Raw genomic sequence first — 15,388 nt, forward strand, 5'->3', positions numbered from 1 at the left:
CAGATCGGCAGATTTTCTACTCTGCCAGCATTCCATGCCCTGCACTGCTACAGGCAAAAGTCCTGCAGAACTACGTTGGGGGGAGGCGTTTGATCGCTAAACTAGACAGGTTGCATCCAGATAGAGTGGCAGCAGAAGCCTGTCGACCAAAACCTGCTAGGGGGCTGCAAATGGGAGATTGGGTTTGGGCCAGGAACTATGGTCATGGGAATCTGTGGGTTCCTGGTCAAATTACCAAAGCATCCGGGCCCCTGTCTTATGAAGTGGGGTTGGAGGGAGGGCGAGTTGTCAGATGCCACATTGATCAACTCAGAAAACGGTTTCCAGAATGGCCACTAAGTGAGGACTGCATCATAAATCCCTCCCAAGGTCCTCAAACTTGTGGCCAAGCCAGTCCTCACATGAACTCTCAGGACTTTTCCTTCATAACTGAGGAGGAACCAGAGGGAGAAGTGGGGAGTCCAGGAATGCAACATGGATCCCCTGAAGGAGCAAGCCAACTGGACTTCAGCAACTGCTGTGCCTACTCTGCTGATCAGTCTGACTCTGGGGTGGGTCAACCTGGAGAGGCCAGCCAGAGAGCATCTAATCCCCTTGACTCAGGAGCACCAAGTGACACAGGTTTCCCCAGCCCACTGGGTAAACTGGTAGACCACAAAGTGACTGGAACTCCGAGACGTTCCGCTAGGACACACAAGCCTGCTTCATATCTTGCTGATTACATTGTAAAATAAAGAGCTATAATATTGTTGCATTGCAGCTTGCCACTGTACTACAGAAAGTAGTGTTATGATGTTAACTGTCTAGTGTGCTGTCAATGAAGCCTATTCATTCAGACGTTGTTTAATAACATTGTAACCTATATGGTTTTTTTTCTATTACTATTATTTACCGTAAGTTTGTTTTTGATAATGAGTCTTGATAATTGCATTAAGACTAACTTGTGTTAATATTGTCTGATCTAAGAGGGGAGGGGTGTTATGTACTGGGCTCATTAGTAATACCACGTGGGTTGCTGGAACAGCTAACGGCTCTCCAGCAACCCAGACTACAAGTCTCCAGTGCTGCTATTGGCTATCCCTAGGCGGCAATGGATGCTTCAAACCTATTGGCTGCTGCCTAGGGGCTAGACTATATATTGCGACTAGTTGCAGCCATTTGCCCAGTTCAGATTCAGCACGAAATAAACCATGAGTTTTCCTGTACTCATTTACCTCGTCTTCATTCCTGCACCAAAGAACCCTCTACACAACAGTAACCATGTGTGTGTGTGTGTGTGTGTGTGTGTGTGTGTACGTGTGTGTGTACATGTGTAAGAGGAAGAGGAAGACAAGGAAGAGGAGGAGGAGGAGAAGGTTTATGTAAGGTACATGGGCCAGAGGCAGTGGTGGGATTCAGCCGGTTCGCACCACTTTGGCAGAACTGGTAGCTAATTTTTTGTTGCCCAGGCCCAGAATGGACTTCCGGAAGCGGCATCCACACAGAGAACTGGTTGTTCACATATATAGTACCACTGGGCAGAGGTACTATATCCACCATTGTCTGCTCTTGAATCGTCTATTTCTCCTTCCAGCCAATATTCCTAAAGCTCCTTTGCCAGGCAAGGCTTACCTGCAACGGATTCTTTGTGCTAATGGCTAAGACCTGGTACTTGAAGTAGCACAGCTCACAGCTCCAGGAGCCCCTCTCACTGATCCAGCGAATCAAGCAAGGCTGGTGGGTACAACGGACAGAACCATCACAGCGGCAGGGGCTGAGCAGCTCCCCCTGCAAGAAAAGAGAGTTGGAAGAGTCACATTAAAGCAGGGAATTCTTCATTACTTAGAGCAGAGGAACAGACTCTATAGTCTTTGGCTGGACTCCTAGTCCCAGCATCCCCAATAATGATCCAGGATAGCTGGGGATGATGGACACTGGTGTCTGGCGACATCTGCAAAACTATAGTTCCCTATTCGTATATCCTATATCCTTCCATATCTTGGCTAATATCTAATAACAATAATAATTAATAATAATAATGCCACAAAGAGGAGGGACTCAATTTATTTTCCAAAGCACCAGAAGGCAAGACAAGAAACAATGGATGGAAACTAATCAAGGAGAAAAGCAACTTGGAATTAAGAAGTGAGGACAATTAACCAGCTTGCCTTCAGAAGTTGTAAGTGCTTCATCACTAGAGGGTTTTTTTAAAAAAAGACTGGACAACCACCTGTCTGAAATGATACAGAGTCTCCTGTTTGAGCAGGGGTTGGACTAGAAGACCTCCAAGGTCCCTTCCAGCTCTATTTTGATTGATTAATCTCCCATCATGCCAAGCACACCCAATCTGAGCAAACAATCCCCTGAAAGCCTGCTCAGAGAATTCTGGGTAATAAGGCCCATCTCTAGGCTGGCTATCCATTAGGCCTGTTTCATTATTTTTTAAAGTGGCTTGTTACGTCTCCCTGCTTAATGTGCTGCTAGGCAAACCAAAAGAGCAATTAGCATCAATATTTCAGACCTGCTTTCAGGAAGTATTAATGATGTGTTATGGATATAAGCCTCAGAAAGGAAATTGCTGTGGGTTATTGTCAAATGGAGGACAGGCAACACAGGGGTCAGCAACAGTTCTCTCATCTTGTTTCAGATGCGACTGATCACGTTCAGAATCCCATTACTCTGAGCATTGCAACAAAGAGGAGACCAAGTACAAAAGACTAAAAGACACTGACTGGGGTCACCCGTTTCTAAAGCAAAACTCAGACACACACGCATACTCACACATGAATACTTTTTTACTTAAGGTGCTGGGCATTTTCACTTTGAAAGAAAAACTGAAGTAGTGGACCTCTGTCCACACTGCATTCCATACCGGCATCCTGCTAAAAAAATATCTCCCAACCTATGAACACACAGAGAGATACAAGAAGCAGTTAAAGGACTTCAGAATTTAATCAGAGATTTTGTTGGGGATGGCTTCATAGATATGCCTTTGGGCACACAGCTTTCACAGCAATGACCACACACACATAACGCACAGTTTATGAATGTTGCCCAGCACAATAACAGATAACAGAAACAAAGCGGAAGAATTATAATTAAAATTAGAATCATGATTTACAGTACATGCTCTGAAGGGAGGAAAAAGACTCCCCTTTCAGAGCCACAAACTCTTGGAAAGAAAAACACCAAGGACTAACTGAATTACTGAATCCCTCCGTGGGATTTGTGAAAGTCTAGGCTTCTGGTTTGCTTTAGATAAATAGGAAGATGAGGGACAGGATAAAGGGGAAAGGGGAACAAGATATGGAAAGACAAGATGGGAGGTATATATTTCCATTTGTCAACAAGGCGAGGAGTTAAAAGCTTCAGGTCAGAACAGCAATTGCTGTTTCAGGCACACAGTACAGTATAGTCATAGCAGAGGTGAAGTCTAGTTGGGTCCTAGATAGAATATGAATTCCATATGCAATCTATACACTGTAACAGTACAAAATTGTAGTGCTGCAGCTTTGTCTATGCTAAGAACCAACTCTGGCTTCTCGTGATGTGTACAATGCCATGATGTTAGACCTATTTGAAGCCATTCTGCCAAGCAAAGTGACACCCCACTTTTAGGTGTAGTAACAGCCACTGCAGTACATCAAAGCATCTGCTTGGTGAACCAAGGTCTGGAGATGGCAACTGTGCAAAGCGGTGTGACTGTGTACAGTCTAGCACACCTATAATCATGCATGTTTCTAGACTGGGTTCTGGAAGCCTCAAGAATACCTCCTTCTGTTCATGAGTGAAGGACAACTGTATTGATAGCTATTAAACAAGATATTTACATATTATCTGCATTTTCAGGGTTCAAAACCTCTCAGTGCCAGTTGCTGCAGAATATGAGCAGCAGAATCCTGCTGTTGCACCCATGTCCACCCATTGTCTGGTTGGGATTTGGTTAGGAACAAGACACTAGATTAGATGAGTCTCCAGTTTGGTTCAACACAACACTGTCTTTTCCCCCTCTTATTTCTCCTTGTATATTAAAAATGATCAGGTGTGGACTTATTTTCTGTGTGCCTCTAAGTCAGACATGTCAAACACAAGGCCCAGAGGCTGGATCCGGCCCGCAAAGTGGTTTCATGCGGCCTGCGAAGCCATCCTGGAAACAGTGAGGGAACGGCCCCCACTGCCTTGGCCCTGGCTCAGAGACCCTCCTTCTGCCAGAGACCCTCAGATCTGTCCCACTCCTGCCCAGGCCCCCATAGGCACCCTTGATGCGAATGATGTAGAGCTGGCCATGCCCACCCAGTAGGCCATACGCACTCTAGCCACGCCCACCCAGTAGGCCACGCCTACCCAAGCCATACCCACCCGGCCCCCTGAGGGCAACCGCAGTGCTGATGCGGCCCTCAATGAAATTGAGTTTGACACCCCTGCTCTAAGTGTTGATTACTATCCCTTTTTTTTTTATCTGGCAGCTCAAAATGGCATCCATAGGCCTTCATCCTCCAATTTTATTCCCACAGCAATCACTCTGTGAAATGTGTTGATTGCAGAGAGAGAATCTGGCTCCAAGCTGCTTCATCAGTTTCTACAGCTGACAGGATGGACTTGGACTTGAATTTCCTTGGTGTCTTCCCATACACTAACCTTCACACTATACTGGCACTCAAAAACTTCCTCTATAATTGTGCTTTCCTGCTTGAACGCACCAGTTTGCCTCTGAATTTTAGCCAGTTAGTTACAATCTTTAGGCTTTCAGGAAGACCCAAAGTAGTACCTCTGGAATAACTAACACTAGCTTTTTTAGTGGATTTCATGGGCTTTTTTCTGTGAATATAGTTTGACTGAATGTTATTAGGATCATCGTACTTTATCAGAATTCTTACACTGTCTGACTTTTAAATTGTAGGAAGTTTCAAAAGCCTACAAAAATACAGCAAGGCATGATACACATGCATACACAGAAATAAAATGCTATAATCAAGTGGTGACAAAGCGCAGAGATGTCATACTTTCTGAGAAGGAAGTAAATGTTGCAGAGAACCACTCTAAGCACTCTTGGGAAAGTTCCAGCTTGATCTGTCCTGAGCGGGATGTACATGGCAGCAGACATAAATTTATAAATTAAAAAAAAACACCATTTATAAATATAAATTGGGCTTCTTAGCCCCCAGTGAACATGGCAGAGAATTGTGGGAGTGAACAGATTTGGAAGGAGCCAGCTTGAAAAAGCAATCATACTCAACCTCAGTATAGCCATGCAATACCATTACTTCGTGAGCTGCACTGGCTCCAGATGGTTGGCTTCCAGATGACTTTGAATATTGCCTACAGTATTGTAGAGGTGTACAGAGACGGCTTTGAAAAAAATATGCAGGCGACCAATGTTAGGTAAACATGAATTTAGCTTAGAAATACAGAAAGGCATTGGGTGGGGGGAGAAACCCCTCAAGACTGCCCTCATATCAACACTCTGGTATAACAGGGAACAAAGGAGAAAAACCATTAGGCCTTCAAGTTTGTTATTGTAGCCTAAATCAATAAAAGTCTAGCATTACTTGTGATATCTGTTTCCTGAGCGGATTTGCCTTGGATTGCTGACCCTTACAAAGCTCTACAAGGTACAGGACTGGGTTCTTTGTGGGACTGCCTTTCTCCGATTATCTGCCCATTCCAAAGTCCTTTCCCATTGCAACTCCTTCCCCCTAGATTCAGTACCTCTCCCTACCCTCCAACATACAGGTTGTCCTGGCCTTTCTCATTTTAGAAAGACATCAGAAACTTGGTTCTTCTCCCAATCCCCCATAGTTTGGGGCCTGGATGATAGGAGATCCTGCCTTGTGAAGTGTAGTGTATGTTGAGATATGCTCATGGTCTCCTAACTATTGTTATACTTTTAATTGTATGAATAGAATAGAGCTGGAAGGGACCTTGGAGGCCTTCTAGTCCAACCCCCTGCTCAAGCAGAGAACCTATACCGTCTCAGACAAGTGAATGTCTAGTCTCCTCTTAAAAATCTCCAGTGATGGAGTGCCCATGATTTCTGGAGGCAAGCTTGTTCCATTAGTTAATTGTCCTCACAGTCAGGAAGTTTCTCCTTAGTCCCAGGTTGCTTCTCTCTTTGATCAGTTTCCAACCATTGTTTCTCGTCCTGCCCTTTGGTGCTCTGGTGAACAACCTGTCCCCCTCTGCCTTGTGGCAGACCCTCAGATACTGGAACACTGCTATCATGTCTCCCCTACTTCTTCTTTTCTTTAGACTAGCCAAACCCAAGTCCTGCAGCCGTTCTTTGTATGTTTTAGTCTCCAGGCCTTTGATCATCTTAGTTGCTCTTCTCTGAATTTTTTCCAAACTCTCAACATCTTTTTTGTGACATGGTGACCAAAATTGGCTGCAGTATTCCAGGTGTGGTCTTACTTATAACTGAATTCTTTTGGTTTTGATAGATGTATGCTGCTCAGAATCACATTTAAATGAGTTTGGCAGGTACATCAAATAATTTTTTGTTCTTTATGCTTGACCAATTGTTTGCTCACCACCAGAATATACTAAAGGATTGTGCCCACCTATTTTACAATTGTCCAGAATAAACTCAAAGAAAGTCATCCGTAAGTCACTCTTGTAGCATAGCAACCATTAGCCCTGTTCCTTCTGTCCATGAAATAAGAAGGGTCAGGCTTTCAAGGATGCTGCCTAAAACCTTGTATATGTTATGTGTCTGATCTGGAACGTGGAATAAGGAAGGCACTAGATCATGTAGAAGCTTAATCGTGCACATTTTTGAATGCACAGTTCAAAGTTGATTGGAATGTCGGAAAGCAAGGTAGCATTGTAAGATATGATAAGCTTTATTGACATTTTTTTACTGTGGGCACACTGGCACTCATTAAAAATGACATTCTATTGTTTGCTCTCAAAAGTGTACACATACATAACACACGTATAAACATGCTATATACAACATATGTATATGCCTACACTCTTACATATAAATATTAATCACTGTCCATCTGGAATACATAGCAGAAAGAGGAAGCTTGAGAGTTCACAAAGTAAATACTGTATGGAATAAAACTGTGACTGAACCTGGACTGTATTGACCTTCCAGAATAGCTGAAGCTCAACATAACTAGAAATAGCCTGAAATTCAGAGTAACATGGCCGATGCTAGGGGTAGGCAACCTTGGCTCTTTTATGACTCGTGGACTTCAACTCCCAGAATTCCTGAGCCAGCCATGCTGAAGGAAAAGGGAGAGGTTTCTAAGCTGAGCCATGCTGGCTCAGGAATTCTGGGAGGTGAAGTCCACGAGTCAAAAAAGAGCCAAGGTTGCCTACCCCTATGCACAATCCTCCCTTCCAACAGGTTGTTCCCACTTCTTACCCAGCAACTGTTGCTTCACTCTACCCAACAATAGGGCCAGCCATGAGGTGGGCACGATGCTTTCTTCTCACAGCACCTACAGCCATGACTGTACAGCTGAACATATGACTACAGCTATTGTCATCCAAATAAGTCTAACTACTTCTCTTGAGGCTGAGGGCAATCTGCATCTAATAAAATCAAATTTAATTAAATGGGAAAGTCAAATGTTACAGTGCAATTTTCATAATTATTCAGCTCATGTCAGGGTTGGTTGCAGAATCCGACTGACAACCCACCCCCCTCTTCACAACCTCTCGGCATCCTCTCCTGCCTCTTCACACTCAAATCATTAAAGCCTCTGATACAAATTCTAGAGACACAGAGCCTTTTCACACATTCCTAAGCAGTAAACTCCAGTTTGTTCCTAAAAATATGCCTAACAAGCAGCTGCAGATATCTCTGTGGCTTCCTAATGAATGTATGTTTGCAAACAAGTTTGCCCCTATTTGTTTTTCACACTTTGTTTCCCCAAGGAAACATCAAAGAGAGTTTTCCCCACCTGGCACCTTGTAGATGTGTCAGAACTGCAAAATCCGGAATTCATAGCCAGCCAGCCAGCCCAAGGCATAGACTGTTACTAAGATAAGTAACTTGTGTCTCAGCTTCATACATTTCAGTTGTGCTGATGATGACGACAGTGTTCGTATAAAGAAGTGTTACTATTAGAAGTGTGCAGAGGCTTTTGTTGTCCTGTTCAAAGGAGGAAAACCTGTTCTGCATCCCTTGCTTCCACCTCAGTTGTTGAACTTCTGTCCACATAAAATGCCTCCCTGTAGAAAACGGGGAAGCAAGGAGACTAAACTTCTTTATCATAAGGCATCCTTCGCAAGCATATCAACATATGAAGAATGGTTGTAGGAATTGGGTATGTCTAGTTTAATGAAGAGAAGGACGAGGGGGGACATGATAGCAGTGTTCCAATATCTCAGGGGCTGCCACAAAGAAGAGGGAGCCAGGCTGTTCTCCAGAGCACCCGAAGGCAGGACAAGAAGCAATGGATGGAAACTAATCAAGGAGAGAAGCAACCTAGAACTAAGGAGAAACTTCCTGACAGTTAGAACAATTAACCAGTGGAACAACCTGCCTCCAGAGGCGGTGAATGCTCCAACACTGGAGGTTTTTAAGAAGAGACTGGACAGCCATTTGTCTGAAATGGTATAGGCCAGGGTTTCCTGCCTGCAGGGGGTTGGACTAGAAGACCTCCAAGGTCCCTTCCAACTCTGTTATTCTGCATTTCTGAAAGCAAAACTCCAGATGGTCACTAAATGGCAGCAAGGAGACAGAGAAAATTTGGTTATCTAGAATTTGGCAACCCAAATGTAATGCTTATGACAGTCCTAGACCGGCATAAGGCAACCCAAATCTGTTGTCAGGGACTGAAGGTCAGTACGTGCTGCTGCTAAGGCATTGCACAGAGACTACATTTGAACTCTAAGCCTGCCTTTCAAACGTTCGGTTTTGGTGATCGTTTTCTTTAATTGGGATAAAATTAAAGCTCTCGCCTACCAGAGCTGAACATTTTTGTGCAATATCACTCAAAAATACGTGAACATGGATTTATCTTTACCTGGACATATTCATGTTTGTTTGCCTGTCGTTACAAAAGAAATGTAAGCAGGCTGAGGGGGGGGAAAGGGCGAGTAATACAGGCAGCCCTTGACTTACAACAGATTGTTGAGTGACTGTTCGAAGTTACAACAAAAAAGTAACTTACGACCATTTTTCACACTTATGACCACTGCAGCAACCCCATGGTCATGTGATTTACTTTCAGATACTTGACAACTGGATCATATCCGTGACAGTTTCAGTGTCCTGGGGTCATTGCGACCCTCTGACAAAGCCAGTGGGAAAGCCATTGTGACTAATTTAACAGCTGCAGTGATTCACTTAACAAAAAGTGGCCAGAAAAGTTGTAAAATGGGGCAAACCTCACTTAACAAATGTCTCGCTTAGCAACATAAATTGTGGGCTCAATTGTGGTCGTAAGTCGAGGACTGCCAGTAATGTTTTTGCATTCTCACCAGATCTCCTAAGCCAGACATGTCAAACACAAGGCCCGGGGGCCAGATCCGGCCCGCGAAGTGGTTTCATGCGGCCCGCGAAGCCATCCTGGAAACAGTGAGGGAACGACCCCCACGGCCTTGGCCCTGGCCCAGAGACCCTCCTCCTGCCAGAGACCCTCAGATCTGTCCCACTCCTGCCCGGGCCCCCATAGGCACCCTTGATGCCAACGATGTCGAGCTGGCCATGCCCACCCAGTAGGCCATACGCACTCTAGCCACGCCCACCCAGTAGGCCACGCCCACCCTGGCCATACCCACCCAGCCCCCTGAGGGCAACTGCAATGCTGATGCGGCCCTCAATGAAATTGAGTTTGACACCCCTGTCCTAAGCAATGAAGAGAATTTAAAACAGTTTGTAGCATAGGGTTTTTTTCCCCTAAGGAAAGGGAGAGTTAGAAACTCAATCATACACACACACACACACACACACACACACAGACACACAGGCATTACACAGGCTGAGCAGCAGGTATTCTGCCAGAAGGGAGCACACAGGCATGCATTGCTAGCCCCATGAAACATCAGGCTTGTCTGCCAAAGTTTTCTCCAGCTCTACAAGCCAAACTGGCACTTCTGCTTCTTTCAATCTCGCTTTCCAACAGACTGTAGGTTTAAAATAGGCAGGTCAAGTTCAGCCGCCTGCAGTGGGCTTATTTTTCAGTTCCACAGAAAAGGCCACGAGCCACTCAAGACCACTGCTGTCCACTCTTAACCAAGCCGCACACCTAGATGGACAGATGCAGAGCGTTTTGACTCCCAGCAGATCTTCAACGGGAAAGAAGGTGGCTTTCCCTAAAATGTGTACGGAGATTCTCAGTCATCTGAGTCATGGTTGTCCCAAAGGTGTTTTTTTCAAGAGGCAACTGGATTTCCTTGTTTTCCTTTGAAGACGTTTCGCTTCTCATCCAAGAAGCTTCTTCTGCTCTGACTGGATTAAAAAAGCACCTTTGGGACTTTCCCTAAAATGACTTCTTTGCAACCCCTTCATGGAAACATGTCTTGGTTCTCTCAAACCTCCTCGTCAGTAGCTGTCGATGAAGGGATGGCAGAGGATGCCTTTCCTGCATTTATATCTGTATGACGATTCACATCAATTGAGCCAATTTTAAGCTGCGGAATCACTGTGTGGTGCTAACCACTTTGCTTAGCTATTTATGACACACTTGCAGGTTCCGGTGGTATAATGGGATCCATTTTACACAACAGGGAAAATTACTCCAATTGCTGTTACTACCAATTTCTACCAGTCTTCCACACTCCCCCTTAGTTTTAGCTTCTGAGTGCTCACGGGCGGGGCGGGGGGGGGGGAGTCCATCAGCCTCCTCCATCTGCTAAATGCCAACTGGAATTTACCCTGCCCCCAACACGGGCTTACAGGAGACATGGAAGCTCAAACCGGCTAATACCCTCATAGGAAGTACATATGCCAGTGGATGATATGTCTCACTAGCAAGTTGTGCCCAGGATACATTTGCCAATTTGTGCCAGGAGCGCTCTACCGGCATGGAGGGATATTGTAATCGGCAATTTCACAGCTAGCTAATTCCTTTTGCTGCTGCCTTGTTCGCCCTCATTCCAATGTGTGTGCTCTGCCTTTCTGTCACAAATGCAGACACATACATTTACTGGGAGGAAAAAAAAACACCCTGAAGGCTGCTGAAAATAGAAGAGATTCTGGAAGCCGGCAGTGGAAATATGTCAGAAGCTCACAGGAGGCAAGTATCCTTGTTGCCCCGCTTAGTTCAGCTGTCCACCTGAGCTTCTGTCTGTTATCATGCCTAGCTGCTAAGGGTATATTAATCTATGACATATCCAGGGATTTCTATGTTCAACGGAAGACCTTTAGCTCCTCAAATGTGGAAACACCACACTGGGTAAAAATAAAGCAGGGGAAATGGGCTGAGGTCAGTTTAATACCAAGACACCATCACAGATGCCAGGTTGACTTGAAGGATGCTGGTAGATGTAGTCAAATCCTCCTCTCAGATGAAATATCACTTATTGGGCCAGGATCGCAGGTATCAAGGCAGGAGAAAACACATTTGTAGATCAGGGTTGAACTGTAGAGTCTTTGATGCTCTCTGAGCTTGGTTGTGTTCTTGCGAATGTTTCATTACACAACTAGGTAACATCTTCAGCATTAAAAGGCAGTGTGGTTTGTTCTCAGAAAACAACATTCCCACCAAGACTGAGAGGGCAAGCCACTAAATACAGAGAGCAAACCTATTCCCTTCTAGCACTGAAGGTGTTACCCAGTTGGGTAATGAAACGTCTGCAAATAAATTAAAAAACAACAACAACAACCAACCTCAGAGAGTACCGAGGACTCTCCAGAAAACATTAGGCTAGAGCAGGGGTGTCAAACTCAATTTCATTGAGGGCCGCATCAGCATTGCGGTTGCCCTCAAGGGGTCGGGTGGGTATGGCCAGGGTGGGCGTGGCCTACTGGGTGGTCGTGGCTAGAGTGCATATGGCCTATTGGGTGGGCGTGGCCAGCTCTACATCATTCACATCAAGGGTGCCTATGGGGGCCTGGGCAGGAGTGGGACAGATCTGAGGGTCTCTGGCAGAAGGAGGGTCTCTGGGCCAGGGCCAAGGCAGTGGGGGCCATTCCCTCACTGTTTCCAGGATGGCTTTGCGGGCCACATGAAACCACTTTGTGGGCCGGATCCGGCCCCTGGGCCTTGTGTTTGACATGTCTGGGCTAGAGGATGGCCTTTGTCTGGGCCAGGGGTAGGCAACCTTGGCTCTTTGATGACTCGTGGACTTCAACTCCCAGAATTCCTGAGCCAGCATGGCTCAGCTTGGAAACCTCTGCCTTTCCCCTCAGCGTGGCTGGCTCAGGAATTCTGGGAGTTGAAGTCCAAGAGTCATAAAAGAAACAAGGTTGCCTACCCCTGGTCTAGATCATGCTCTATAATCCATGCCAAAGCTCACAGCAGGCCCTGGTTTGGCTTCAAGTGAAGCAAGATCTTTGTCAGTTTCAGCAAAACTTCCAGGTAATCTGGTATTCGTCTCTGAAGGTCAGATGAGATTGCAGAGGCTCTTCCAGGACCCCAAAGTGAGTTCAGTGCTTTGAACTGGTAATAACCCAGCAGCTCTTTTAGAAAACTCCCGAACCAACGAACATGGCTCTGACTCTCCCTTTGGGTGGTTTTCAGTCCAGGGAGTAGAAGGAAGGTGGAATCCTGCTGTGCACAGCAAGTTGAGACAGTGGGAACTTTCAAGCCGGAGGCAAACCCTCGAATCAAGAGTCTCAGCCTGTGAGCCAAAAGCACTGACTTATTCACTGGCAATGGAAACGGGGAGATTGTGAGGGTTCGTATCAGTTGATACGGAGAATCCCATATATATTTTTTTAGTTCTTGGCAACATGCCCCAAGTAGTGGCGGCAGCAGCAGCACTGTCCTCGTCCTCACTGGAGGGAGAAAGCAGGCAAGTGAAGAGCAAGATTATTTACAAGGATGCAGCACAAGGATGCCGCTTGTCAGTGCCAGGAGTTGGGATTAATTCAAGAAGGAAAAGCAAGCGAGTGGAATTGTTGTCATTTGCAAGCCCATCTGCGAGTGAGGAGCAGCCACAGCAGAATCCATTGGCGGCCCCACAATCGGCAAGCAGTGTTCTTGTGTAGGGCCTGCCCATTTCCAGGCCACTCCAACTAACTTCCTCCTTTCGCACTAAAAGAGAATTCAGCCTGCCAAACTGAATAACCCGCTAGGATCTCCAACAACTTAACTTCAGCAAGATTTTGGCTACCGTGCCCTCCTGTAATTAGTGGCACACTCACACAACTCCGGGAATGGCAACTGAGAATCAGACACCGCTTGCTGATCAAGCAGCTGTTTTGTAGGCAGAAGAAGTCAGGCTCCACTGAGGCTACTCCAGAGGACTCTTTCAAGTCAGTTTTACTTCCATTAATACCAGTTGACCTGGCCAGGAATCCAACTCGGGGCAAGATAGTTTGCTGTTTTGCTTATGTCAGAAAGAGAAGTGGGGGGAGATCAACATTTTTATTTAGGGATTTAGAGGCACAATGTGGTGTATGCCTGTTTCTCCTGCTTCGCTCATGAAGTAATGAAAAACCAAAGTATTAGCAAGGATCTGCACATCCTAAAACCTAATGAACCTGCTCTGTTCCTGCTTTGGATTCTGAAATTTTATGGCATGCATATCTGTTGAGACAACTCACTAATTTTGCAGGTAAGCAAACAACAAAAGTCATTCTGCCTAGAGATGTAAGAATTTTAAAAAGGGGATTTTTCAGGATGTACCATTCTCTCAATTCTCCAGTATGGTACACAGTACAACCCCAATAAATTGATGATGATGATGATGATGATGATGATGATGAATTTCTCTAGCAAAACAGGTAGCTAAGTGGAACTTTCAAACCATGTCTTCTCCAACACTGGTCCAAATTTCTATCAGCTAAACTGAAGGTGAGCAGCTCCGAGGCTTACAAGAACTATTTTATGTTTTGATAGAACCTTGAGATTTCCCATCTACAGTTTCATGAAATTTATTGGCAGACAGCTAAGAAACAGAGATCATCACTCTTTATGCAAATTTAGCCCAAAATTATAAATCAAGGTAATGTATCTTTTTTTTAAAAAAATGCCACTCCTAGCTTTTCCACAAGCAATCTTTTTCCTCCCCAATGTTCACTTTTAGGAGGAAAAATGGTTCTTAAGTTGTTACTGCTATAGAGAATATATTACCAAAAGTCTTAAACCAATCCAGTGCAAATCAGCTAGAATCTACCAACAAATTCCAATCGGTCTCTTCCTTGTTGCTGTTCTATATTACACCAATTTTGTTCTCATGTTAATGTGAGACACAGCTGCTAGTAAAAAAAAATAGCAATGTGGTTGGCCTCAAACCACAGTTATATATTCTGTCGATAAATAACCACATGAAGAAAAGTTATGTTCAATGTTACAGCTACCAGCATTATATATGCAAGTCTGACTGCTGCACCCACAGGCATGTTCTCCCTAAATTTGGTCCTCCTTAGTATGTTGCCAAGCCACGAATCTTATGAATGCAATCTAGCCTTCCACCATACAAAGAGTCCTTGGATCATGATGGCAGTTGGAACTAGAATGTCTGTCACTAACTGATGCAGTCATAAAGTGGGATGTCAAATGACTTTGTTTACTAATGGCAATTCCAGCAATACTGGTTAAACGAAGCTATTAACTGAAGATCTCATGTGATTGCTCCTTCTGACTTCCTGCTGGCTTCCCCCATGACTTTGCTTGTGGGAAGCTGGCAGGGCACATCAGAAATCATAATCATGTGACCGTGCTTGTTGTGAGGTTGTGATACTGAGCTGGGTGCTGAGTGTGTGGATTACAATCATGTGGCTGGAAACTCTAAGGACTGATCATAAAGCCTTCTATTCAGCATCACTGTAAGTCTGAACAATTGTAACTGTACAATTGTGGTTTTAATTGAAGGACTACCTGTATTGACTAGAATATAGTGACCACTGCAGTAAAGCAATATTGCAATCCTGCATTTCAGTACATTTTCAGTACAGGTAGCCACAGGTGGCAAGGAATTGCATGCAGAATGAAAGAATGAAATTTCATGCAGGTGAGGTGAGTCAACATCTACACTCAACACAGAAATCAGCAATCTGATCTCCTCCTCCTCCTCCTCCTCCTCTTTCTCCTTCTCCTGCAGCTGTTGTCTTCTTTACATTCTAATAATGACTGCTTTAGAATCAGTGAGATCAACAAAATACAGTGACAGTTTCAGAATCGGGTCACCGTTTCAGACCATGCAACAGCAGGTCCTGATATACCTCACCAAGGATCTGAGAAGTGGTGCACATACAACTTCATGATACTTAGCCCCTTAAGCAAAGAGCTGTCACATCAAAGCTCAGCACAGTTCCTAGCAAGCTGTTTGGCATTGAATGCAT

The 15,388-nt window shown here is 44.9% G+C and overlaps 1 protein-coding gene across 1 annotated transcript in view; it reads right to left on the bottom strand.

The window, feature by feature from the left end:
- Positions 1-15,388, bottom strand: part of MARCHF9 (membrane associated ring-CH-type finger 9) — a 51,861-nt gene that overhangs the window by 20,301 nt on the left and 16,172 nt on the right. Inside the window, exon 2 of the mRNA XM_081321237.1 lies at positions 1,612-1,767. Coding sequence (XP_081177363.1) covers positions 1,612-1,767 — 156 coding nt within the window. The remainder of the gene's footprint in view (positions 1-1,611; positions 1,768-15,388) is intronic.

Source organism: Vipera berus (assembly GCF_964194415.1).
Source record: "Vipera berus genome assembly, chromosome: 2".
NCBI classification, from domain to species: domain Eukaryota; kingdom Metazoa; phylum Chordata; class Lepidosauria; order Squamata; family Viperidae; genus Vipera; species Vipera berus.